The 27,919-nt window shown below is 42.8% G+C and overlaps 1 protein-coding gene across 2 annotated transcripts; it reads right to left on the minus strand.

Annotated features, from left to right (window-relative positions):
• sncgb (synuclein, gamma b (breast cancer-specific protein 1)) lies at nucleotides 1–27,919 on the minus strand. 2 transcript variants are annotated; one of them, XM_034194462.1, is made up of 6 exons: nucleotides 27,528–27,919; nucleotides 13,035–13,076; nucleotides 12,829–12,956; nucleotides 10,840–10,857; nucleotides 7,565–7,606; nucleotides 1–962 (listed from the first exon to the last, which is right to left on the minus strand). In XM_034194462.1, exons 1-6 carry the CDS (start codon nucleotides 27,883–27,885, stop codon nucleotides 954–956), a joined length of 597 nt encoding a protein of 198 aa, XP_034050353.1. In that variant the 5' UTR covers nucleotides 27,886–27,919; the 3' UTR covers nucleotides 1–953. The 2 variants fall into 2 exon arrangements, with proteins under 2 accessions (XP_034050353.1, XP_034050354.1); XM_034194463.1 differs by lacking the exon at nucleotides 10,840–10,857 and having other exon boundaries at nucleotides 27,528–27,910.

Raw genomic sequence — 27,919 nt, forward strand, 5'->3', positions numbered from 1 at the left:
TCTTACGCTGAGTGCCATCTGTTTTGATATTTCAAAGTCGCCCGTCTTACTCAAGACCAGAGTGTTTGGAATCACAATCCGATGGCAGTAGTTGGATTATTATGTCGCAAACATTTCTGATCAATCACACAAGTTCATTGTTGATTATTCAGCAATAAATATCCGTGTAGAAAAGTTTGCTACACCGTAACCACAAATAAAAACAGCATGACTTATTGCTTACTTACTAGTGACAATAACCCTGTTTCGAAACGTGGTGCTAAAACGCAGACAAAGCCATACAAAGCTACACGGGACAGTTGCTACTCTACAGTTACAACACTCTACACATCTGTTCATGCAGTCTACTGTAGCTAACGAACTACCACACACAGAACTGTATAATTGCACAATTCCCTGCAGAAGCCTTTAATGCGTCACATGCACACACATAAGGAAGCTAACGTACACACAAACAGGTGATCATGCCCTCTCCTATCCAGCCTTATTCGGTTTTCTTAGTATCTCTACATCCTGCGGTGCAGTGATACAGTTGCCATGCTTTTGCTTATAGTGTGCATGTGCTCCCATTTATGAACTGTGTGTGCGTGTATGTGTGTGGATATTGAGGTGATAACAACACCAGGGGTTCATATCAGCATGACACTAACACAGAGGTAAGGGAAAGACACCTGGTTGACGAAAAGCTACAAGCTGCAGAAAATCGGAGCATTAAAGGGAGGGACGGGGCAGCTGCAGGTGACTGCTGGGGGAGGGGGGGGTGAGGGGTGTGAGACGATGGAGCATCTGGGAGTGACGAAGAAGACGAGGGTGCAATAAGGTGCGGCATCTGGAAAGTCTCAGTTGATTTGGTTCCATAAAGTCACAAAAAAAAAAAATCTTGAATGCCAGGGGTCTGGTAAAGCGAGGCGAGGGGCCATTGGAGAGGATGGGAGAAGAGGTCCTGATGACTATTAGTAATCCTAAAAAGAAAAAAGGGGGGGGGGGGGAAGAGGGAAATGGATGATTTTTTTTATTGTAGTTTTACAGTAAAATATGGTTGTGGTTTCATGTAAACAAGGCCTAGTTGATAAGTGCTATTATATACTTTGTTCACTCTGTGTTAACACTTGAAGTCAACTCTACTCTCAAACACCAAATGGTACACCAGCTGATTCTCCAAATACATTTGGTCCCTTAAAGTGGTGAACCAGGCACAGACAATACGACGATTCCAGCAACATTCACCTAAATTAGATGGAATTACCCTCAATTTAAAGTCATCCTTCTGTACTACGTGCTCACGCTGTTTGCTTTCCACTTTGTAACAATTTGAACAGAAAGCTAAAATATTAAAACGAGTCAACGTCAGAACATTTATGGACCTCACTGTAGATGGTGCTTAAAAGTAAATTACTATAGACACTGATTAGCTTTGATCCACCAGCTCGATCCAAAAACCAATTATGCTCTACTTATGTACTATAATGTTGATCTGTCTGTCACCTGTTGAACACTGCCACCTGCTGGGCATGTAAGGGCTTGTTGCGGGGGATGCTGGTAATCCCATCATCACATGCATGTTGAAAATTAGGAGCAGGTATGGTTGAAGTTACACGTAGCATGAAAATAGCTTGTCAGTGGGGGAGTTCAACTGCTTCAACTATATTTTGCGCTGTAATTTGTAAGTAAGGTGGAGTTTCAATGAGCTAAAAAGTTGACAAATGAATAAAAATAACATCTGCAGTTTTAATCCATTGTAAGGAAAATGTGTTTGAAGGCACAATGCATGACTATTTTAAAAGAATTATATTTTCTAAATGTACAAACCTTAGATTTTTAATCCCGTCAAAAATCGAGTTGTTCTCTGGAAATTAATCCATAAAACAAACAAACAAAAAAATACCTCCACATGTAAGATGATCAACAACAATTTTTTTTCTTGTCTGATCATGAGATGTAAATGACTACACAATAAATACAATTTTAAATATGTGAATTACTGTCAACATGGTCAATTAACGATCAGAGCTTTTAATTTCTTTTAACAATCAATATATTTAACAATATTTTTCTAAACAAATTTTTAACAGTCGACGGAATCCAAAACTTTAGTTTGACACAATCAGAGATATTGTTAGGCCTTCATCTCTTGCTGCAACCATTCAGTCTAATGAAGGCTGTGAGAATTTTTTAATCTTTCTTAATCGGTAAAATCCATGATATCAGGGCAAATATCGATTCCTCTCTTCCTTCTCCTGTCCCACGTCTCACCTGGCCATCAGTACTGGACAGTTTCACACCAATATCACTGAAAGAACTCATCAGTCTGGTTGAGAGAATGAAACCTTCCTCCTGCCTACTTGATATCGTCCCCACCTCATTATTCAAAAAGGTTATCCTCTCCACTGGCCCGTGTGTTTTATCAATAATTAACAGATCACTGACCTCTGGCTGTGTCCCTCAGTATATTAAACTGGCTGTTATTCACCCTCTTTTTAAAAAGCCTAAAAAAAAAGTGGTGGCCAAACAACTTAACAAGGTTTTAGGTGAACACAGTATACTTGACAAATTTTAATCTGGATTCTGTCACTCACATTCTACTGAAACAGTTCTTCTTAGAGGTTCAAATGATATTTTAATGCACAGAAATGCAGGTTAATATTTGGTACTTGTACTTTTGGATCTGTCTGCAACTTTTGACACAGTCTGTCGATTAAAACACCATGATCAAGGACATGGTGGGCATCTCTGGGTCAACCCTAGACTGGTTTTCATCCTATATCTCTCTAGGAGTTCCTCAGTTACTGCAGCTAAATATATGTCGTCTTCTGCCATTCTGTCCTGTGGTGTGCCCCAAGGTTCCGTTCTGGGACCTATTTTATTTGCATTGACACACTTGGACACATCTTGAGTTCTTCTGATGGTGTCTCATATCATTGTTATGCAGATGATATACAGCTGTACATCTCTTTTACACCACAAAATGTTACTACGGTATCTGTCATTCAAACCTGTGTTAATGTCATAAAAAAACTGGATGGCTGCTAACTATCTGTCACCTAATACAACAAAAACTGAAGTTCTTGTCTGTGCCTGGAGTTTGTTCCTCAGTGAAGAACTTTGGCCCTCTGTCCTCTTCAGCTCACTCAGCAGTCAGAAATCTGGGTGTTACTTTTGACCAGGCTCTCAATTTTGACACACATTACCTGGCTTACAATTTTGCTTCTTCCATTTACTGTTAATTGCCCGCCTTAGAAACATTGTGTCTCAACCTGAGCTGGAAGTGGTCATCCATGCTTTATTTCATCAGTCTTGACGACTGTAATTTGCTGTTCCCTAGCCTCAGTCTTCTCTGGATCGCTTACAAATGGTCCAGAATGCGGCTACAAAGCTTCTTACAAAGTCATCTAAGAAGTCTCATGTAACACCCATTCTGTCTTCTTTGGATTGGCTCCCCATTCAGTTCAGACTGCAGTTTAAAATACTGGTGATGACTTATAGAGCACTGCACAGTCAAATGCCTCTATATCAGTGAAATCTTGCACCCTTATGTGGGTGATTCTTTAACTACGGGCACTATTGGCCTTGTAAATGTAATTTCCACCACACCATTGCCACCATATAAAGCGCTTTGGGGCAACTGTTTGTTGTGATTTGGCGCTATATACATGTGCTCTGATGTCACTGTTTATCTCCATAGAAACTACCCAAACAATTTTTCATACAAACTGTTTAAAGGGACATTACAGTGTTGTGGTGGAAATTATGGCAATAGTGTGGGACAACTACATTTTGTTTAAAAAAAAATCACAACAGTTGTATGACATTGAATACCCCAATTATGTTTGGATTATTTTACTGATATTTTATTCAGAGATATTTTAAAACATTAGAAAAAACGTTTCTTTACCATTCATTTTTATCATTGAAGATCAAAAGTCTGGGTGTGGGACAAGCACAAAACGGCAATATTTGCATATAATGATGCTGAAAAAAGGTGAAAAAGTCATCATAGACTACTAGAACAAATTTCTTAACACACTTTCATTGTAAAGATAACTATAAAAGCGTGAAATTTCCCCTTTTTTCTGTTTTTCATACAATATGATCAAAGGACATAATAAGTGCCCGTAGTCTAAGAATCACCCATGTAACAAATAGGCAGTGGTGGGCACAGTTCTGCTAATCCGCTAACCGCTAATTAGCAAAGCTAACTTTTTCATTAGCAGATTAGCTTTTCAGCTATCTTTGAAATCCATCAGGGGACAAATTAGCTTCTGCTCAATTTAGTTCCGCTACCTTTCAGTCCACTAACATTTTTTTTTTTTTTGCTGGTAAAGTGAGTAGAGGCAATACAGGTGAGCCGTTAGTTCCGTTAATGTTAATAATCATGTACAGATAAACTGTGACTATTAATACTGTGATTTACTGCTTTTGATAAAGTTTGGGGTTTTATTTTTTATTTATTTGTTTTTGGTACATTTGGTTTGTGTCATGTTTACGAACACAACACGGCTAAGTCGTTCCTGTAACAGTTCACAAATATAATATAGAAACTGTGACTCTTAATACTGTCATTTACTGCTTTTTATGAGGACGATGACCATGTTTGGGATTTTATTTATTTATTTTTTGTGCATTTGTTTTGTTTGTGAATGCAATACAGGTGAGCCGTAGCACAGTTAACAGTTTATAAATATATAATATAGAGATCAACTGTGACTTCTGATACTGTGATTTACTGCTTTTGCTAAAGATGATGACAGTGTTTGGGATTTTATTTTTCGTGTGTCGTCGTGTGTTTGTGATCCCGGGAATGTGCGGGTTATGTGACTTGACCTTTGAATTTACCCAGCATCCCCTGCAGCGGTTAAAATCGAAACTGTCTTATCAGTAGCCGACAGTGTAATCCAATGCGACTGCAACAGAGTTAATACCAGAAGTTAGTAGAAACTTCCGCTAATAGTTTTTTAGTGGTTCATCGGTTTAGCGCTATAAAAATCAACTTTTCACTTAGCGGATTAATAGTTATCGAAGCTAATGTTTCGGTTAGCTGTGCCCACCACTGCAAACAGGCCTCTGAGGTCCTCGGACTAGAACATGTTGGTTATACCTTGGTCAAGGCTGAAAACCAAAGGAGACTTTTGTGGTTGTGGCTCCCAAACTGTGGAATGCACTGCCACTGCACCTACGATCTGTGGACTCTGTTAGAACTTTAAAAGAGAAGCTCACAACCCATTTATACAGCCTTCATTTTAACTACTTTTATATTACTGCTGTTTTTAATTTATGTGTTTCCATTTTATTTTTTTCACTGTAAAGCACTTTGTGATTTTATCTTGAAACGTGCTGTACAAATAAACGTTACTTACTTAAACATGAAAAAAATGTAACCACAATTACCTCCGCCAAGGATGTAATAAAATAATCAGTGTTTGTTTATTTATTTATTTATTTATCTGTCTGTCTGTTGGCAGGATTATGTCAAAACTACTGTACAGATTTTGACGAAATTTTCACCATAGATACATATTAGGCTGTGAAAGAACCCATCAAGTTTTGGAGGTGATCCAGATTCTGGATCAAGTTTTACTTTATATAGGGTTTGAAGGATTACGTCAAAACTACTTCACAGATTCTCACCAAATGTTCAGCACGGATACATATTAGGCCACGGAACACTCCACTAAATTTTGGAGGTGATCTGGATCCGAATCCAGATTCTGGATCAAGAGTTCCCTTTATATACGCTTTGAAGGACTACGTCAAAACTACTTTGTGGATTCTCACCAAATTTGCAGCACAGATACAGTGGGGTAAAAAAGTATTTAGTCAGTCCCTGATTGTGAAAGTTCTCCTACTTAGAAAGATGAGAGAGGTCTGTAATTTTCATTGTAGGTACACTTCAACTATGAGAGACAAAATGAAAAAAAAAAATCCAGGAAATCACATTGTAGTTTTTTTTGCAGATTTTTAAAGGATTTTTAAAGAATTTTAAAGATTTTAAAGAATTTATTTGTAAATTATGGTGGAAAATAAGTATTTGGTCACCCACAAACAAGCAAGATTTCTGGCTCTCACAGACCTGTAACAACTTCTTTAAAAAGCTTTTCTGTCCTCCACCTGTTACCTGTATTAATGGCACCTGTTGGAACTGTTATCTGTATAAAAGACACCTATCCACAGCCTCAAACAGTCAGACTTCAAACTCAACCATGGCCAAGACCAAAGAGCTGTTGAAGGACACCAGGAAGAAAATTCTAAATGTGCACCAGGCTGGGAAGAGTGAATCTACAATAGTCAAGCAGGTTGGTGTGAATAAATATACTGTGGGAGTAATTGTAAGAAAATGGAAGACATACAAGACCACTGATAATCTTCCTTGATCTGGGGCTCCATGCAAAATGTCATCCCATGAGGTCAAAATGATCATGAGAACAGTGAACAAAACTCCCAGAACTACATGGAGGGACCTGATGAATGACCTGCAGAGAGCTGGGACCAAAGTAACAAAGGCTACACACTACGCAGAGAGGAACTTAAATCCTGCAGTGCCAGGCGTGTCTCACTGCTTAAGCCAGTACGTGTCTAGGCCCGTCTGAAGTTTTCCAGAGAGCATATGGATGATCCAGAAGGGGATTGGGAGAATATCATGTGGTCAGATGAAACCAAAATAGAACATTTTGGTAAAAACTCAACTCGCCGTGTTTGGAGGAAGAAGAATGTTGAGTTGCATTCCAAGAACACCATATCTACTGTGAATCATGGGGGTGGAAACATCATGTTTTGGGGCTGTTTTTCTGCAAAGGGGACAGGACGACTGATCCGTGTTAAGGGAAGAATGAACGGGGAGATTTTAAGCCAAAACCTCCTTCCATCAATGAGAGCATTGAAAATGCAACATGGCTGGGTCTTCCAGCATGACAGTGATCCCGAACACACCACTCAGGCAACAAAGGAGTCTTGGAGTGGCCGAGCCAGTCTCAAGACCTCAACTCCATATAAAATTTGTTGAGGGAGTTGAAAGTCCGTGTTGCCCAGCGACAGCCCCAAAACATCACTGCTCTAGAGGAGATCTGCATGGAGGAATGGGCCAAAATACCAGCTACAGTGTGTGCAAACCTGGTGAAGAGTTACAGGAAACATTTGACCTCTGTAATTGCCAACAAAGATTATGTTACAAAGTATTGAGTTGAACTTTTGTTATTGATCAAATACTTATTTTCCACCATAATTTACAAACAAATTCTTATTTCCTGAAATTTTGTTTTCTCATTTTGTCTCTCATAGTTGAAGTGTACCTATGATGAAAATGACAGACCTCTCACATCTTTCTAAGTAGGAGAACTTGCACAATCAGGGACTGACTAAATACTTTTTTACCCCAATGTATTAGGGCATGGAAGACTCCACTGCATTTTGGAGGTGATCCAGATCTGGACTGCGCTTGTTATGTGTGTATTTATTTTTTTTGAGCCAGGCTATTGTTAGTCACCTATGACTTTTTTTTTTTATTTAACGCAGAATGAGTTTCGTCCGTCTAAAGCTGTGGTCACGTGCAGCCTGGTAGCTGCTTTCTTACCTCTCCTCCTTCACCACCCTGCTCCATGCCCCCGTATTCTCCCTGTCATCACAAAGAAGAGAGAGCACAAATTAGAGATGGAAATGTGGAGGGGGCGTGGCTAGAGACGAGATGATGAGGTGATGGTCAGCCGGTTTTCTGCTCCTTTTTAGCTGGGGACATATGAGTGTTAGTTGAGTGTTAGACTGCCACAATGTGTACGAGTGAAGTAAAACACTCACACAGGCTTTGCTCAGCCTGAGTGCATGAAGCTTTGCATTTTATCTGCTGTGTTGGAGGTGTGGTCCCCAGCTTGTGTGTCACTGTTGTGCAGAGCAGGTACGTGGTTAGAAGGTTTTAGTATCATTATAGATGAAAACACATGAATAAGTGAACATTTGAGGGGTGAGAAGGTTTTTGTAAAATTCTGAATGAGTAGCTCAAAAAAATCCTGCCACACAATTAGTTATACAACCCAATTCCAATGAAGTTGGGACCTTGTGTAAAATGTAAACAGAAACAGGATACAATGATTTGCAAATCCTCTTCAACCTATATTTAATTGAATACATCACAAAGACAAGATATTTAATGTTCAGATAGACTTTTTTGTTTTTGTGCAAATATTTGTTCATTTTGAAATGGATGCCTGCAACACGTTTCAAAAAAGCTGGGACAGTGGTATGTTTACCACTGTGTTACATCACCTTTACACCTTTTCACCATTATACTCAATAAGTGTTTGGGAACTGAGGACACTAATTGTTGAAGCTTTGTAGGTGGAATTCTTTCCCATTCTTGCTTGATGTACGACTTTAGTTGTTCAGCACTCCGGGGTCTCCGTTGTCATATTTTGCACTTCCTAATGCACCTCACATTTTCAATGGATGACTGGTCTGGACTGCAGGCAGATCAGGCTAGTACCCGCACTCTTTTACTATGAAGCCACGCTGTTGTAACACCTGCAGAATGTGGCTTGACATCACAGATGTGTAAGTTGCCCATGTCATGGGCACTAACACACCCCCATACCATCACAGATGCTGGCTTTGCACTGGTAACAGTCTGGATGGACTTTTCCCCCTTTTGTCCGGAGGACACAACGTCCATGATTTCCAAAAACAATTTGAAATGTGGACTTATCGGACCACAGCACACTTTTCCACTTTGCGTCTGTCCATTCCAAATGAGTTCGGGCCCAGAGAAGGCGGTGGCATTTCTGGATGTTGTTGATGTATAGCTTTTGTTTTGCATGGTAGAGTTTTAAATTGCACTTGTAGATGTAGTGACAAACTGTGTTAACTGACAATGTTTTTTTGAAGTGTTCCTGAACCCACGTGATAAGATCCTTTACACAATGATGTTGGTTTTTAATGCGCCTGAGGGATCGAAGGTCACGGACATTCAATGTTGGTTCTTGGCCTTACCGCTCATGTGTAGAACGTTCTCCAGATTCTCCGAATCTTCTGATTATATTATGGACTGTAGATGATGGAATCCCTAAATTCCTTGCAACTGAACATTGAGATACATTGTTCTTAAACTGTTGGACTATTTTTTCACACAGTTGTTCACAAAGTGGTGATCCTCACCCCATCTTTGCTTGTGAACAGCTGAGATTTTTGGGGATGCTCCTTTTATACCCAATCATGACACTCACCTGTTTCCAATTAGGTGGTCTTTGAGCATTCATCAACTTTCCCAGTCTTTTGTTGCCCTGTCCCAACTTTTTTGAAATGTGTTGTAGGCATCCATTTCAAAATGAGCAAATATTTGCACAAAAACAATAACGTTTATCAGTTTAAACATTAAATATCTTGTCTTTGTGGTGTCTTCAATTGAATATAGGTTGAAGAGGATTTGGAAATCATTGTATTCTGTTTTATTTACATTTTACACATTGTCCCAACTTCACTGGAATTGGGGTTGTAGAAGCTTCTATCCAATTTGGGAAACATCACACCCGTGTTTGTTTCTGTTTCCCTCTGGATGCTCACTCGTTCATTATAGACACAACTGCCAGTTTATTCAGCACACGATGCAGTGTAAAATAAGAAACTCTTTCTATGTTTTATTACACTTAGCAGCCTGTCATCTGTACGTTTGAAGCCTCCTGATTACGTGGCAAGCATTCACATGCTTGTTGCTAAGCAACACCTAACTAGGGAGCTTGCTGCCACTGAAGATAGCTAGATGTCTGGGGGGTTCAAATGTGATTCCCCCCACTAGACTTTTTTGAACAGTTATAATGTATAGATCATTTGCAAGTTATGATAATTCATTATCATGATCTGTCAATATTTTTACTGACACATAGCTTGTTGCTAGGCACCATCTCATTCTCATTTTACTGGCAGCACTTGAGAAGCCGCCGAGTAAAGAATCAAAGAATACTGTCTTGGATCAAGACTAAGATCCAGGCTTTTAATGACTTCCTGGACTCAGCCATCAGAAGTGTATCTGTAGGCAGTGAAAGCGGCACATTTGTGGACATTCAGTTAGCTCAGCAGTGACTCATGAGCTCAGAAGTGTTTGGCGATGCTGCTATTTTTGCAAAGGATACGAAAGTTCAAGTCCTTAGGTTCCTTGTCCTTCCCATCTTACGGTGTTGTTGCAAGACTTGAACACTAACTTGTGTCCCAAGGTGCTGACTTCCTGTCTTTGGTATGAGGCCTCTTCACAGGATCCTTGCATATTACTAGAATGACTTTGTTTCAAATGACCGGTTACTCAGGGAGACTCAGATGAGGAGTCTCACTTGAATTGTGAGGGAACATCAGCTCTGACATTTTGGCATGGTTCTCTGGGCATGATCCAGCACATAGATACCTCACTTTTGAGTACTTCAGTGGCTAGAGAAGGCCAAGGGGACATCCACACCATCAGTGGGTGTAACAGATAGATGGCTACTTTTGAGAGAGTGGGGTGGAACAGTTGTCTACCTTGGTGGCTGCCATACAGGACCTGGCATGGTTTCGTCATGTGGTGGACGCATCGATACATGGACCAAGTGCATACTCCCAGGCTTGACTTAACTTGACTTTATGGACATCCAGTCACCTCGGCCCTGCAAATGGTCATCTGAGGACAGTCCTCCAAAGACAGGACACACGTTAGTGTAACTCCGGGTGATCTTAGTGTTATCAACTCATGATATCTCTGGATAATTTATTCTGTGCTCATTTAGGTGTGCCTAATAAACTGACAACTGTGTGACAGTAGTAGCATGCAGCGTATTCTGTCTGCTACTCTTCCAACCCAACCCTTTTGCAGGATGACCTATGACCCCCAAGCACCTTGTGTACAGGCTCCTCCTGTCAGGGGACACAGAAGAGACATTAAAAAAATCCACAAACAAGAAAAAGGTAAAAATGATGTCAACACAATACAGAATAAAAGAAGCTTTGACACAATACTATAACAAAAGAAGAAATACACAAAAAGGGTAAAAATGCAAACGTGACATGTAAGATGTAAGAATATCTAATATCTTACCCACAGCTTTGACATTAGTGTTTAAAAGCAGAAGAACAAACGATGTTCATTATAAATATAAACAGAACTGCACAGTATAAATTTTAGTATACTGTCAATGTTACTGAAAGGATTGTTGGTTGGATTTTGGCAGTACCAGATATTTTTACATCCACATAGTACACTTTAATTAAACTAAACTAAATTTTAAGAGATCTGCAGCCGGAGCATTCGGACAAGGGACAGCAGTCATGTGATGTTTACAAGTGTGAAACTTTCATTACTATAGCAACCAACGTGAACTTCAACACAGGCACAAATACTGGATCTAGCCTCTTGTTACAGTGCATCTGGAAATTATTCACAGCACTTCACTTCAATTTCAATTTAAATGCAATTTATTTTCATTTATATAGCACCAAATTACAACAAGGTTGCCTCAAGGCGCTTCACACAAATAAGGTCTAACCTTACCCCCCCCCTCACCAGAGCAACAGTAGTAAGGAAAAACTCCCTCTGAGGAAGAAACCTCAAGCAGACCAGACTCAAAGGGGTGACCCTCTGCTTGGGCCATGCTACAGAAATAAATTACAAAACAATTCACGAAACAAACATACAGGAAACGTATGTTCTTCTTCCACATTTTGTTATGTACAGTCTCATTCCAAAATGAAGTAAATTCATTTTTCCCTTAAACGTCTACTCACAACAGCCCATAATGACAACATGCAAAAAGTTTTTTTTTTATTTATTAAAAAAAATATATCACATGTACATAAGTATTCAGACCTTTTCTTCAGTACTTTGTTGATGCACCTTTGGCAGCAATTACAACCTCAAATCTCCTTGAATATGATGCCACAGGCTTGGCACACCTATTTTTGGGCAATTCTGCCCATTCCTCCTTGCAGCACCTGTCAAGCTCCATCAGGTTGGATGGAGAGCGTCAGTGCGCAGCCATTTTCAGATCTCTCCAGAAATGTCCAGTTGGATTCAAGTCTGGCAGCTCTAGAAAGAGTCCTGGTGGATCTGAAGTTTGTCCATTTACAGATGATGGAGGCCAGTGTACTCATTGGGACTTTCAAAACAGCAGAAATGTTTCTGTACCCTTCCCAAGATTTGTGCCTCAAGACAATCCTGTCTTGGAGGTCTACAGACAATTCCTTTAACTTCATGCTTGATTTGTGCTCTGACATGCACTGTTATCTGTGGGACCTTATATGTAGACAAGCGTATGCCTTTCCAAACATTTCCAGTCAACTGAATTTACCCCAGGTGGACTCCAATTAATTTGATGAGTGGAAACAGGATGCACCTGAGCTCAACTTAGAGCTTCATGGCAAAGGCTGTGAATACTTATGTGCATGTAAGTTCTTTTTTTTTAAAATAAATTTACAAAAATAAGAAGCTTTTTTTAACATTGTCATTATGGGGTAGGGTGTGTAGAAGTTTGGGGGAAAATGAATTTCATCCATTTTGGAATAAGGCTGTTACATAAAATGTTGAAAAAGTGAAGCGATGTGAATACTTTCTGGATGCACCGTACGTAACGTGGACAGCCAAGCAGTTAGATCAGATCTGAATCAAATACACTTTGAACACTAACCCTCGTGCTGTCATATTACTTCAGCTAAGTTAAAAACATTGCATTTTGGTGAACATATGCGCACTTCAGATTTTTCTTTTTCTTGATGTTTTTTGTCATCTGCAAGAAGTAACAGATCAGAGGTCAGCTGCTCTAATCTTGATATTCTACCTGAAAGGACTTAAAGCTGTGGTAGGTGGAACCCAGTGGTCCTGCTGTAACTGACCTGGTTGATCAATCTGCTTGATGCAGCGACGTTTTCCACACCCTCCACGGTTGCCTGAGACACCTCGTTGGCCCCGGCGACTGCTGTGTCTGCAACAATGTTAGCCTGATCCACAGTCCTGTTGGCGACTGTGGCGCACAGTGGAGGTTAGCCACAAAAGAAGCAAACACACACCAACGTGCACGCACATGCACAACTGTTCTTACCTGTGTTTACTGATGACACAACTCCCTCCTTTGTCTTGTTGCCTGAGGATCAAACAAGGTGGACTTATGAAGTTGGCCAGAATTTGATGTTTGAACACATTTAAAAGCACAAAAAAAAGAGTTCTTGGTATTAAAAATCATAATCATTAAAACATAAATGTAAAAAAAAAAAAAAATTAAATGATTGCTGTTTGCTAGTGCAGGCAAGCACGGTCGAGAAGCCTCTTTGTTATGAAATTGGAGGTAAATTATTGTTTATCACAAAATAAGGCAAAGGAGTGTGAATCCCCATCCACAAAGAACTGAAATGTGACTGGAAACAAAATCATGACCAGCAATCGCATAGTGCAATCTGTTGGGGAAGTGTCGTGACACGGACCCACAACAGGGGGCGTTAATGAAGGGACAATGGAATAGCCAAAAAGTAACAATTTAATGTTGTGAAGCTGCACAAGGTGACGTGTGGCAGGCTCGAAGATAGGAGACGTCCGGTGAGAGAAGAGCAGGAACCCACACAAGCCTCACCACCAACGGACCTGAAGAACACCGGAGCCGCCAAGCCCTGCGCCCCAGGTGGCCACTGTCTTCAGCAGTCAGACCCGATACTGCTGGCAGAAAACAGAAACAGTTCTGGATGAGTGTGAGTTCGCACACTCAGTAATCCCACAGTCTGTGTTCAGTAAGGAGGGAGAACCTCCACCTCCAATCACACACTCGTGCAGCTCCTGTCTAACCACTTATCTGGTTGGGGTGTGAAGCGAAGCCGTCGCTGATCACACCAAACGCCAATCCCACAGATAAGGCAATCACCACAGGAAAACGGCTGCAAAAGAAGTTCAGACTATTACACAAGGTTTTGTTCAGCAGAGAAAATTACCTGTATGGTAGAAGATTTCTCGGCGAGGAGGTGGAGTTGCAGTCCGGTCTTTGTAGTGGTGGTGATGGGTGACAGCTGGTGTTGATAGATGACAGCTGTCACCTCCAGCGGCTCCGACGCCCTCTCGTGCTTGGAGCCCGCACTCCAAGCAGGGCGCCATCTGGTGGTGGTGGGCCAGCAGTACCTCCTCTTCAGCGGCCCACACAACAGGACCCCCCCCTCAACGGGCGCCTCCTGGCGCCCGACCAGGTTTATCCGGGTGCCGGGCGTAGAAGTCGGCCAGGAGGGCCGGGTCCAGGATGAAGCTCCTTTTCACCCAGGAGCGTTCCTCTGGACCATACCCCTCCTAGTCCACCAGATACTGGAAGCCTCGACCCTTGCGACGGATGTCCAGAAGCCGACGCACGGTCCACGCCGGCTCCCCGTCGATGACCCGGGCAGGAGGTGGTGCAGGTCCAGGGGTGCAGAGCGATGAGGTGTGGTATGGTTTGATCCGCGACACGTGAAAAACAGGATGGATCCGCAGTGAAGCTGGCAGCCATAGCTTCACTGCGGCCGGGCTGAGGACCTTGGTGATGGGAAAGGGTCCGATATATCTGTCTTTCAGTTTCTGTGATTCCACTTGAAGTGGGATGTCCTTTGTCGACAACCATACCTCCTGCCCAGGCTGGTATGCAGGGGCCGGGGAATGCCGGCGGTCTGCATGGGCCTTAGCCCTCGTTCGGGCCTTCAACAGGGCAGAACAGGCGGTCCGCCACACCTGGCGGCACCTCCTGAGGTGGGCCTGGACCGAGGGCACACCGACCTCTCCCTCCACAAGCGGGAACAATGGGGGCTGGTACCCCAAACACACCTCGAACGGGGAGAGGCCGGTGGCAGATGACACTTGGCTGTTGTGGGCGTACTCGATCCAGGCCAGATGGGTGCTCAAGGCCGTCGGGTGCGCGGAGGTAACGCAACGGAGGGCCTGCTCCAACTCCTGGTTGACCCGCTCTGCCTGTCCGTTCGTCTGAGGGTGATACCCGGACGAGAGACTCACGGTGGCCCCCAGTTCCTTGCAAAAACTCCTCCAGACCTGACAGGAGAACTTAGGGCCACAGTCTGAGACGATGTCCGCTGGTATCCCATGCAGACGCACGACGTGGTGGACCAGGAGGTCTGCTGTCTCCTGGGCCGTAGGGAGCTTCGGGAGGGCCACAAAGATCGAGAACCGGCATTTCAACTCCCTAAACGCGGCTTCGCACCGATCCGACCAGGTGAAAGGGACTTTAGTGGAGGTCAGGGCTGTCAGGGGGCTAACTACCTGACTGTAGCCCTTAATGAACCTCCTGTAGAAATTTGCAAAGCCGAGGAACTGTTGCAGTTTCCTACGGCTTGTTGGGTGGGGCCAATCTCTCACCGCCGCCACCTTGGCCGGATCAGGGGCGACGGAGTTGGAGGAGATTATGAACCCCAGGAAGGACAAAGAAGTGCGGTGGAACTTGCACTTCTCGCCCTTCACAAACAGCCGGTTCTTCAACAACCGCTGTAGGACCTGACGTACATGCTTGACATGAGTCTCAGGGTCCGGAGAAAAGATGAGGATGTCGTCTAGATACACGAAGACAAACCGGTGCAGGAAGTCCCGCAAGACGTCATTAACCAAAGCTTGGAACGTCGCAGGGGCGTTTGTGAGGCCGAACGGCATGACCAGGTACTCAAAGTGACCTAAGGGGGTGTTAAATGCCGTCTTCCACTCGTCTCCCTTCCGGATCCGAACCAGGTGGTACACATTCCTAAGATCGAGTTTGGTGAATATTTGGGCTCCATGCAGGGGCGTGAACACCGAATCCAACAGAGGTAACAGGTATCGGTTGCGAACCGTGATCTCGTTCAGCCCTCTGTAATCGATGCATGGACGGAGTCCGCCGTCCTTCTTACCCACAAAAAAGAAACCTGCACCCAACGGGGAGGTGGAGTTCCGGATCAACCCGGCAGCTAACGAGTCCCGGATGTAGGTCTCCATTGATTCGCGTTCCGGACGTGAGAGGTTGTACAGCCTGCTGGACGGGTACTCAGTGCCCGGAATCAAATCGATGGCACAATCGTACGGTCGGTGCGGGGGAAGGGCGAGTGCCAGATCTTTGCTGAAGATGTCAGCAAGATCGTGGTACTCACATGGCACCGCCGTCAGATTGGGCGGGACTTTGACCTCCTCCTTAGCTATCTCACCGGGTGGAACCGAGGATCCTAAACACTCCCGGTGGCAGGTTTCGCTCCACTGCGTCACATCCCCAGACGGCCAATCAATCCGGGGATTGTGTTTCAACACCCATGGAAAACCCAAAATCACTCGGGAGGTAGAAGGTGTTACAAAAAACACTATCTCCTCCCTGTGATTCCCAGACACCACCAAAGTCACTGGCTGTGTCTGGTGTGTGATTAATGGAAGAAGAGTGCCATCTAGTGCTCGTATCTTCACAGGGGAAGGCAGAGCCACCAGAGGGAGCCCTACTTCCTTTGCCCATCTGCTGTCCAGCAGATTCCCTTCTGACCCCGTGTCTATAAGTGCTGGGGCGTGAAGGGTTACACCCCCCGCCCTGCTCCCGACAGTGTTCCTCTAACCGGTTGTCTAAGCGTATAACCAGGTCGACAAGCCCGTCAAAATCCCGCGGTTCCTCCTTAGCCAGCAGGTGCTCCTTCAGGACCGGAGACAGCCCGTTTATGAAGGCGGCGCGGAGTGCAACGGTATTCCAGCCGGACCTCGCAGCCGCGATGCGGAAGTCGACTGCATACTCGGCTGCACTCCGGCGCCCCTGTCGCATTGACAGTAGCACGCTCAAAGCGGTCTCGCCTCTGTTGGGATGATCAAAAACCTGTTTGAACTCCCTTACAAACCCAGAGTATGACGTTACGAGCCGTGAGTTCTGCTCCCAGAGCGCCGTAGCCCAGGCGCGTGCCTCTCCTCGAAGCAAATTGATGACATAAGCCACCCGGCTAGCGTCTGACGCGTACATGACGGGACGCTGTGCAAAGACGAGCGAGCACTGCATTAGGAAGTCCGCGCACGTCTCAACACAACCTCCGTACGGCTCCGGAGGACTTATGTATGCTTCAGGGGATGGTGGGGGGGTCGTTGAACGACCAGTGGAACGTTTGTATCTGACAAAGGACCAGCAGGAGGAGGTGCTGCAGCAGCGCCTTGATCGCGCGCCTCCACCCTGGTGGTGAGAGCCTCCATCCTCCGATTGAGGATAACGTTCTGCTCGGTGACCAGATCCAACCGAGCAGTGAAAGCGGTCAGTATTTGCTGCAGCTCCCCTAACACGCCTCCTGCTGGCGCCTGTGCACCTTGCTCTTCCATTGGCCGTTCAAGCTCGAGTTGACGCCCATCGGGATCCATGACGCTGGCCGAGAAATCCTGTTGGGGAAGTGTCGTGACACGGACCCACAACAGGGGGCGTTAATGAAGGGACAATGGAATAGCCAAAAAGTAACAATTTAATGTTGTGAAGGTGCACAACGTAATACAGACAGATACAAATATGCGTTATATCAATCCGACAAAAAGGTGACGTGTGGCAGGCTCGAAGATAGGAGACGTCCGGTGAGAGAAGAGCAGGAACCCACACAAGCCTCACCACCAACGGACCTGAATAACACCGGAGCCGCCAAGCCCTGCGCCCCAGGTGGCCACTGTCTTCAGCAGTCAGACCCGGTACTGCTGGCAGAAAACAGAAACAGTTCTGGATGAGTGTGAGTTTGCACACTCAGTAATCCCACAGTCTGTGTTCAGTAAGGAGGGAGAACCTCCACCTCCAATCACACACTCGTGCAGCTCCTGTCTAACCACAATCTAACACAATCTGCAGTTAGATGGCACTAAATCTCAAACACTGTAGCTTTAAGTTTACATCTCTCTTTTTTGTACTTTGTAAAATATCTATTGGCCACTATAACTGTCAAATAACCATCTTCATAGATTTAGTTCAGCAGTATCAGATGATATATGATATCTTTCTAATAGCAGCTCTTAAAAAGAACTCTTAATGCTTCAGTGTCTGTTTCCCTGCTTCATCAAAGGACTTTTTCCTTCTGTCTTCTTTCTTGTACTCTGTTGTCTCATATGTCATTTTCTTTGTCTTTCTAACAGCAGTATCTCCTGCTCATTACAGTCTGTGCAGATTAAAAGGATGCTGTATAATCTGCCACAGTGAGAGACAGACATTTATGTGCTCTAAAACATGGCTGATAAAAAGGAGGGTATGAATGGAAGAATAAATCTAAGAGATGATGGAGGGCTGCTGTTCTCTCATCGGCAGGTCTTTCATCTGATGCTGCCATTTACAGCATCCTGCATCCTCCAGTCCCCTTTAGGCTCACTGTCTCTCTCGCCTGCTGTTTCTCTCCATTCATGCTCCATTTTGTATAGAAACCACGTGCATGAGTAGCAGCACTGCAGTAAAACACTGCCTAATGTCCAGTGACACAGTGAGTCATCGTGTAGCAGTCAAAATGTGTTTAAGATGCGTTCACATGTATTTGCAGTGGTGGGACCAAAGATTTTGTCCTGGTGGGGCTGTGTGTGTGTGTGTGTGTGTGTGTGTGTGTGGTGTGTGTGTGTGTGTGTGTGTGTGTGTGTGTGTGTGGTGTGTGTGTGTGTGTGTGTGTGTGTGTGTGTGTGTGTGTGTGTGTGTGTGTTGGGGGTTGATGCTGGTGATTAAGTAGGCAGGTAGAACTTGTAGTAAACGGGCAAATGTGCCATTTCCAGCAACAAACATCTGCAAATATCTTCCACCACATTAGTTTCTTGTACCTTTCAGCAACATTGAAAGTGATGTGTAGTGCATCATTTTATTTATTTATGTAATATTTCAGACATACATTGTAGTTATACTGTAGCCTATTTGATTGTCACTGTCTGTTCTGGTAAAATGTGCTAATAATATCCTGTTTGTGGCATATCAGCTTGATAATCTAAGCTTGAGTACTGCCATCATTTTATTAATTTTAATTATTTCATTTATATAGCACTAAATCACAACAAAGTTGCCCCAAGGTGCTTCACACCTTACCAACCCCCAGAGTAAGCCCACAGGTGACAGTGGTAAGGAAAAACTCCCTCTGATGATTTGAGGAAGAAACCTCAAGCAGACCAGACTCAAAGGGGTGACCCTCTGCTTGGGCCATGCTACCAACACAATTGACAAAACAACAAGTACAGTATAATTTGTCAGCATTAAGCAACAAGAAAAACAGAAGAAATACCTGCGAAATATAGTGACGATTCGTCCCATCCTGTCTATGGCTGATGCTGAGACCCTGATCCATTTATCTCTTCTAGATTGGACTACTGCAATGTTCTATTTTCTGGTTTACCGCAGTCCAGCATTAGGGGTCTCCAATTGGTTCAAAATGCTGCAGCCAGACTTTTGACACGAAGCAGAAAGTTTGACCACATTACACCCATTTTGGCATCTCTTCACTGGCTTCCTGTCCCAGTGAGATCAGATTTTAAGGTTCTGCTACTAACCTATAAAATTATTCATGGACTGGCACCTCCCTGACCTAATTAAACCTTACGTACCGGCCCGGGCTTTACGTTCTCAGGGTGCAGGACTCCTTTGTGTCCCTAAGGTGAATAAGAAGACTGCGGGTCACAGAGCTTTCTCTTATCATGCCCTTGTTCTGTGGAATGATCTCCCTGCGTCAATAAAACAGTCAGATTCTGTAGAGACTTCCAAGTCCAGACTTAAGACGCACTTATTTTCCCTTTCATATGGCTAGCATACTGGTACAGTTTTGTTTTACGCTTTTTACTCTTTTAATTCATTTATTAGTAATTGGAGCGGGCCGCGGCCTCAACTTTACCTAAATTCTGGGTCTTTTAGTGAAGTTTAGGGCGAGTGGCCGGCGATCACCTTAGTATTTCTCTGTTTTTCTTGTTGTTTAATGCTGGCAAATTATACAGTATTTTTTGTCTTTCTGATGCCTGATTCTGTTTTTTCTCTCTGTTTAAGGTGCAGCTCCATCCAGAGATGGGAGTTGTATTTGTGTTGGCGATCCTCCTGTCCTGTGCGCCAATAGCATTTCTTGTATATTCGTCCGTGAATTGTTCTGTGAATTGTTCTGTAATTTATGTTTTGTAGCATGGCCCAAGCAGAGGGTCACCCCTTTGAGTCTGGTCTGCTTGAGGTTTCTTCCTCAGAGGGAGTTTTTCCTTACCACTGTTGCTCTGGGGGTTGGTAAGGTTAGACCTTACCTGTGTGAAGCGTTTTGAGGCAACTCTGTTGTGTTTTGGCGCTATGTAAATGAAAATAAATTGAAACTGACTTGAAATTGAAATAGCAGTGTTGTATAGTAACGAAGTAGAAATACATCACTACTGTACTTAAGTACATTTTGGGAGACTTTGTACTTTACTGGAGTTTTTTTTAATTCAGCTTACTTTCACTTTTACTTCACTACATTTCCAACCTTAATTGCATACTTCTACACCGATACATTTTCTATTCGCCATGCCGTTACTCGTTCCAAAAAAAAAAAAAAAACACACACACACACACACACACACACGAAAAAGTCGTGTTTTCACCCAGAGACACCACTGATTACTAGTGACTGCAATGAAGTCAGGCCGATTTGTCATGAGGCATGTCTGATAGGCTTTTTTGCAGTTGCGCACTAGAGGGGTATTTGTCAGGAAAATGATCATTTCTCTACATTGATTACAGACCTGCAGTGGGTCTGTAATCAACTTTTCTGCAACGCGGCTTTGCTTTGAACCTTGAACCAATTGATGCAGTGATTCACAGGTCGAAGTAGTGCTTCGATCTACGATTCGTGGATTGATTGTTTTATTTTGCTTTAACCTAATTTTTCCCCGCTAAAACCCTGAAGAGCATATGTCTGTGAGTAATATTTAATATTTTAATGTTAAACTGACCTGTTATGGTCTTCTGAAACAGTTGATAGATGTATTTTATAACTTAAAAACGGGACCGATGCTAACACCTTAGCATGTCTATGGCGTTTTTCAATGGTAAAGTTAGCATTAAGCTGTTCGCATCAGCACGTTTGTGTTGATTTGTTTTCTCTATAATTAATGGCTCAGCGTTCATTGTCATAAAAGAGTCAAATTGGAATTTTTTAATTTTATTTTTACTCATATATTATAGCAACAACAATAATAGTCTACATAATAGACAATAATAATCAATAATAATAGACTAATAATGTTACAATACAATTTTAGAGAAAGAGACAAAAAGAATATAATGAAACAAAACACAACAGAAAAGATAAAACCATGTAACAATGAAAATAAATAAATACATATAGAAAAAAATAACTGTTTCCTGTGAACACCTAGTGAGTAGCCTACTCTCCTTTAGGTTTTGAAACCTTGTTTCTGAAGTGTTTTTGTGTGAGGTGCACAATTTTCAGTATTTTGACAAATACTACCAGTCATTTACAAGCCTAGATAAACTTTAATATAAAAAATCAGTCTGTTTTTGATTATTAACCTTTACTTGTACTTTTACTTTCAATACTTGAGTACATTTAGTTGTACATTAATTGTCATACTTAAGTACAATAAATACTAGATACTTTAAGACTTTTACTTGAGTAGCATTTCAATCAGTGACTTGAACTTCTACCAAAGTCATTTTTTAATGGGTATCTGTACTTTTACTTAAGTGTGATTTTCCGGTACTTTATACAACACAGAGAAATACTAAGGTGATCGCCGGCCACTAGCCCTAAGCTTCACTAAAAGACCCAGACTTTAAATAAAGTTGAGGCCTCGGCCCACTCTCATTACTAATAAATTAATTTAAAAGGGTAAAAAGCATAATAACATATTATGCCAGTATGCTAGCCATAGGAAGGGAAAATAAGTGCGTCTTAAGTTGACTTGAAAGTCTCTATAGAATCTGAGTGTTTTATTGATGCAGGGAGATCATTCCACAGAACAGGGGCACGATAAGAGAAAGCTCTATGACCCGCAGACTTTTTATTCACCCTAGGGACACAAAGTAGTCCTGTACCCTTCAAATGCTTTGCCCGGGTCAGTACGTAGCAGGTCAGCTAAGTATGGAGGTGCTAGTCCATAAACAATTTTATAGGTTAGTAGCAGAACCTTAAAATCTGATCTCACTGGGACAGGAAGCCAGTGAAGGGATGCCAAAATGGGTGTAATGTGGTCAAACTTCCTGCTTCGTGTCAAAAGTCTGGCAGCAGCATTTTGAACCAACTGGAGACCCCTAATGCTGGACTGTGGTAAACCAGAAAATAGAACATTACAGTAGTCCAATCTAGAAGAGACAAACACACGAATCAGGGTCTCAGCATCAGCCATAGACAGGATGGGACGAATCTTTGCTATATTTCGCAAGTGGAAGAAAGCAACCCTCATAATATCTCTAATGTGGAGGTCAAAGGACAGCGTAGGATCAAAAATTACCCCAAGGTTCCTCACTTCGTCAGCGTGATGTATGACACATGAGTCTAGGCTAAGTGTTAGCTGGTCAAATTGATGCCGATGTCTCTTTGGACCAAGAACCATCATTTCAGTCTTGTCAGACTTTAAAAGTAGGAAATTGCTAGACATCCAGCTTTTCACTAATGCAATCTTCTAAGGATTTTATGTGGATGAGATTAGCAGTTATCGTCATGTATAACTGAGTATCATCAGCATAGCAAGGAAAGGTAATCCCAAAATGCCACAATATGTGCCCAAGGGGTACTATATAAAGGGAGAAAAGCAGGGGGCCTAAAGCAGACCGCTGTGGAACCCTAAATTTCATGTCACTAAAGTTAGAGTTAGTGTTACTGTACAAAACACACTGAGACTGTCTGGTCAGGTATGATGTCAACCATGCAAGGGCACTCACAGTAATCCTAAAAGGATTATCTTATCATTGTTACTGCTGTGTTAGTCTGCATTACAACTTCATTATTTTTTTTTAGCAGCTTGTTAGCTTACTAATGGCAAGCCTGGCTGCCAGCATCATCTTGTTGTTAGTACCTTGTTAGCCTTAATTTCAGCATCATTACCTCCACCAACAAAGTTATGTTTTCACCTGTTTCTTTGTCTGCTTGTTTCATTCAATTTTTCATATATCATTATGAAATTTTTACTGAAGATTCATATCCTCATAGGCAAGAAGTGATTCAGGTTTCAAGGTCATAGGTGAAAGGCCAAATTCAGGAAAAATCTTGGAAAAATCCTTATCTTTAACATTGAATGAATTTTCAAAAAATCATAATTGTCAAAAAACAGTGTTATGTAGGATGGTATCCTTTATCAACTGACAAATCCTGATCTGACCAAGATTACAGATTTTGTGGCCATTTAAATGTAACATTAAAAACCCTATTTCTTGTATATTTTACATTATATCTTTATCAAACATGCCTAAATCACTCTCATGTTTAAAAGTGAGATGCAGACTGGCACTATCACCTGGCAAAATTTGATCTGGATCTGATGTGGATTGTGGATTTTGTGGACATTTGAATTTAATATTGAAAAACCCATTTGGTGTACATTTTGCAGTGACTCCAGTTTTTCTGTTATGGATTTACTTCCACCACCAAAATTGGATGGAGGTTCCAATTTTATGCCTGTTTGTCTACCTTCCAGTTATCCATCAGAAACCAAGTGCCAAAAAGCAATGACAAATTGTACATAGCAAAGATGACCAATGTTCTGTGAAAATGATCTGAAAATGACTTCAGAAACTGAAAAAAGCTGATAAAAGGCCTGACACCACCACAAAAAAAAAAAAACTTTGATTCAGTGCATGAACTAAATACATACTCATTTGGTCACATCTACTTTTGCTTATGAAAAGCCACTTCTGACTGGACTTTCACCTTGAAAATTTTTTTCCAAGGTAAGATTTTGTGGAATTGGAAACTAGTTTTGGCAGAGGGTTTGCGCTCTACGAGCGTGGTGCTCTAGTTTAGATTTTTATTTTTTTTGTGCCTTGTTAGCCTGCTAATGGCAGCCTGAGTGGCAGCATCATCTTGTTGTTAGTACGTTGTTAGCCTGCTAAGGTTAGCCTGAACATCATTTTATTGTTGTTAGTGACTTCTAGCATGCTAATGGTAGCGTGAGTGTTGCTGTCATCTTATTGTTGTGTTTTGTGAACCTGCTAATTGTACGTCAAGCACCAACATCATCTTATTGTTTTTGCCTTGTTGGCCTGCTGATGTTACCACAAGTACTGGAATTAGCTTATGTTACTGTTACTGGACATTGTTAGCCTGAGCACTAGCATTACCTTCTTGTTCTTAGTTTTTTGTCAGCACGCTACTGGTAGCCAGAGCACCTGCATCATCTTATTGTCGTTGGTGTCTTGTTCGCCTGCTACTGGTAGCACAAGTGCCAACACTGTCTTTCATCTTTAGTGTTTTGTTAGGCTTTGTTAGCCAGAATGATAGCATAACCTTATTATCATTAGCCTAGTACTAGTAGCCACAACCCCGGCGTCATCGCATTGTCGTTAAGTGTCTTGTTACCCTGCTAATGGTAGCATAAGTGGTAACACTGTCATACCATAAGAGTTGTTAGCCTGCTACCAGAGTGATAGCATCACCTTATTATCATTATCACCTTGTTAGCTTCGCACTAGTAGCCAGAACCCCGGCGTCATCGCACTGTCATAAATAAGTGTCTTGATAGCCTGCTAATAGTAGCCAGTGCTGCCAACTTAGTCACTATTCAGACCCCTCTAGCGACTTTTAAAATTTATTTTTCAAAAAAGTGACTATGGAGAACTTTAGTGACTTTTCCTGGTGTTATTGGAGATGCTGATGTGAAAGCAAGAATTTCTCCATAAACACCAGACAGGACTGGGTCTCTCCCCATCCCAAATCACTCACAGACTCCACTCGCACAGAAAAGAAGGCAGACAACTAGCCACGGGTTACTCCATTTCATTGGCTGAGAGCGCCTTACAGAGCGCTTCTGATTGGGTCACACAGACACAAGACAGGCTGGTTCCCGCCACTGTCTTTGCAACTGTGCATGTTTATTTTTTGCCACATAAAATTCTATTCATAAATCATTTTTAGCCCAAGTGCTGTGTTTTTTCACTGACACGCAAAAGTAAAACAGAACAACAAAATTATAAATAAATGTCCCAACTGCCTGTGTGTCACGTTAATTCTGGGCAGACTTTTTTTTCCTTTGTCAAAAATAAATCACTGCACTAAATACCAGGCTTAAAAAAACTAAGAATAAAAATAAATAAAAACAAAAAACAAACAACAACACAACAAACATGCAAACAAACATAAAAACCCAATTAACTCCACCAGTGTTTCTTTTGGGTCACTTCTGTCGGTTCCAAGCCCAAGAAACAAGTCCTAAACAAATTTAGGCTGTTTATTTTAGTCATTTTTGGTCACTCCCACAACATTATTCCTCTCTCCTACAACGCCAATAACAATTACATGTACAAGGCCAAATATGCAAATTAGATGATGACATCATTTAGAAACTTCTAACTAACACCTGCTAGCACCTGCTGCTCGCTGCTCCGCTCACCAAAACCGACTCCACTACAGAGGCGGATCAAGCCTTTTATAGGCCCAGGGCCCCCTGCTGCTTCCTTCGGTGAGGACACCACAGTCTTGTCATTGTGATTGTGTCACCTTACCCTATCACAATGAAGCACTTCACTTTGAGTGCAGATACAGCATATGTGATGTTAAAATGCTTTAATTATGAAGCACATTCAGGTGAATATGACTTATCAGCAGCAGTTAGCAGATATGCCAGCCATCCCCTGGAAAACGTATTTAACGGAAACACATAACTCAAAAATATGCACACAATCTCTTTCTTTGAATTAATTCAAGACTGGTACAGTACACAACTAAGAAACCTAACAAATTGCATGTGATGACCGTTTTTTTTTTTTTTTAGTTATTCACATATAGACTCGAACAACTGGGTGAATAGATGATGGACAAATGAGCAGATGGAAGTATAAATGGAATGCATTCCAGTATCTCCTTTTCCATTCACCCTTTTGACAGGAATTTACTACAAATGTGGCACATTTAGAAAATTTACAGGTGATTAAAAACTAAACAGCTAACAAGTGAGACAGACATTCAGGCTGCTTTTACTTAGGTGGCGCTATTTTATTTCTCTCTCTCCTTTCATTGTCTATGTTGGACTGTTGCCATTTTTCTCACCTGATTTTCACCAAGTTCTGGTTCCAGTGTTGTTTGAAAAGGGAATAAACCATTTTTAATTATGCTGGCAGACCTCAATAAACATCCCATAGGTGCTGAATCAGACCAAAAATGTGGAAATGTGGGCTGAAAGCTGACTTCTCAATTGCAAACATTAAATTTCTTGGCGGTGCTGTGGTGTGGCTGCTGAAATTCATTTGGGTGGGTGGGGGGGCTGTAGCCCCATGAAGCTCCACCCTAGTGCCGCCTAGGAAGATTTTAGCAGAAGGTACAAGGAGCTATAAAAAAGGTCACGGTAACGCAAGAATAGAGAAGAAATGTTGAAATAATCTGGATAATAATAATCCCACTCTAAATGGGAATGGAACAGATTGCAGATGAAAAATGTGGCTTTAAATTAATTATATTTTTCCATGAGGTATGTTTCATACATACGTTTACTGAGTTGCAGGAGGGGAAAGTAGTTTCTGCATCACATGGGCCACACACCAAAGGTAGCGCCTGTCTTTATCTCTCTCTGTTTCTTTTCAGTCTGAGCTTCCATGTTTCTCTTCCTCTCCACATCAGTTCACTTTTACCAGCCTGTCAATCCTCATCCCTCTGTTTCATCTAGAATTGATAAGCATAACTTCCTGCCATCTCTCTCTCTCTCTCCATCTGTTCATCTAGGAGCCAGTAGACACCCCCCCGCCCCTTTCCACAATGCACAACTGTCTGTCTGTCCGTCTTCTTGTCTTTTGCGGGGGTGAGCTGTTGGGAGCGGTGTGCACTGCTGCTGCGCTCCCAAATGTATAAAACACGGAGATGCACTCAGGGACGGGGGCTGTTCGGTGGAGCGGTGATGAGGGTGCAGAGTGCTGCACTGCACTGTCTCACCCTCACGCTTTTACATGCATTCTTGGTTTTTATTTATTTATTTTTTGGTTTTCATTCCCATCCCCATGATGAGTACAACTTCAAAGTGTCCATCCTCACTGTCTTTGCCGCTCCCACCCCTTTACCCCCTCCCCCTGCGGCCTCCTCTGCCTGGGACTCCAGTTAACCTTGAGATGTGACGCAGTCACCGATTCAACTAAATCAAGAGTGTAGTAAATGAAAGGAGGACCACCTACGTATAAAAAGGTGCACTGTTTTTGTTTTTGCAAATATGAAAATTTTCTGCAAATACCCTGGACCCCCCTGGATCTGGATTTTTTTCCATCTGTCACGGGACATCCCTTTGCAAACTCCGATCCAGGCCTCGGAATGGGAGAGGACAAGTCTGATGTAGATGCTGCTGCATCTCCTCGTCTATATTTCTCCTGCCAGACAGTGTGCCAAACTTTTTTCCCTCCCCCACACTCCCTGCCTTGCACCACTCCTGCAGTAGTACTCAGACACCCGTGGGACCCCACCTCACAAGGAGACCCCCCATTACATACCTACATACATCACTCCTTCCTTGGTCTTCGCTGCCGCCTCCTCCATGCCGGCCTTGGTCTTCTCCGCGGCGGCCACCACCCCCTCCTTGGCCATGGAGAACCCCTTCATCAGTACATCCATCTTGGTTGATGAGACGGCTGGGCTCCCCTGCTCCAAACGGGCCTTGCTGGTGCTCTCAGTGAGTGTGAGGAGATGATGCTTCTGGGTGGGTGTGGGCGACAGTGGCTCCTCCTTCCTTGGTGCTACAGCAGGGTGACAGGGTGACAGGGTGCAGCGACACTGAGCCAGAGAGACGGAGGGAACAGGCGATATGACGGAAGGAACGAGAGGACGAATGCTCACCGGATGCTGCAGCATTTACAAGTGGTGCTGCAGCCCCGCCCCTCATCTA

The sequence above is a fragment of the Thalassophryne amazonica genome, chromosome 18 (genome assembly GCF_902500255.1).
Source record: "Thalassophryne amazonica chromosome 18, fThaAma1.1, whole genome shotgun sequence".
Classification (NCBI taxonomy): domain Eukaryota; kingdom Metazoa; phylum Chordata; class Actinopteri; order Batrachoidiformes; family Batrachoididae; genus Thalassophryne; species Thalassophryne amazonica.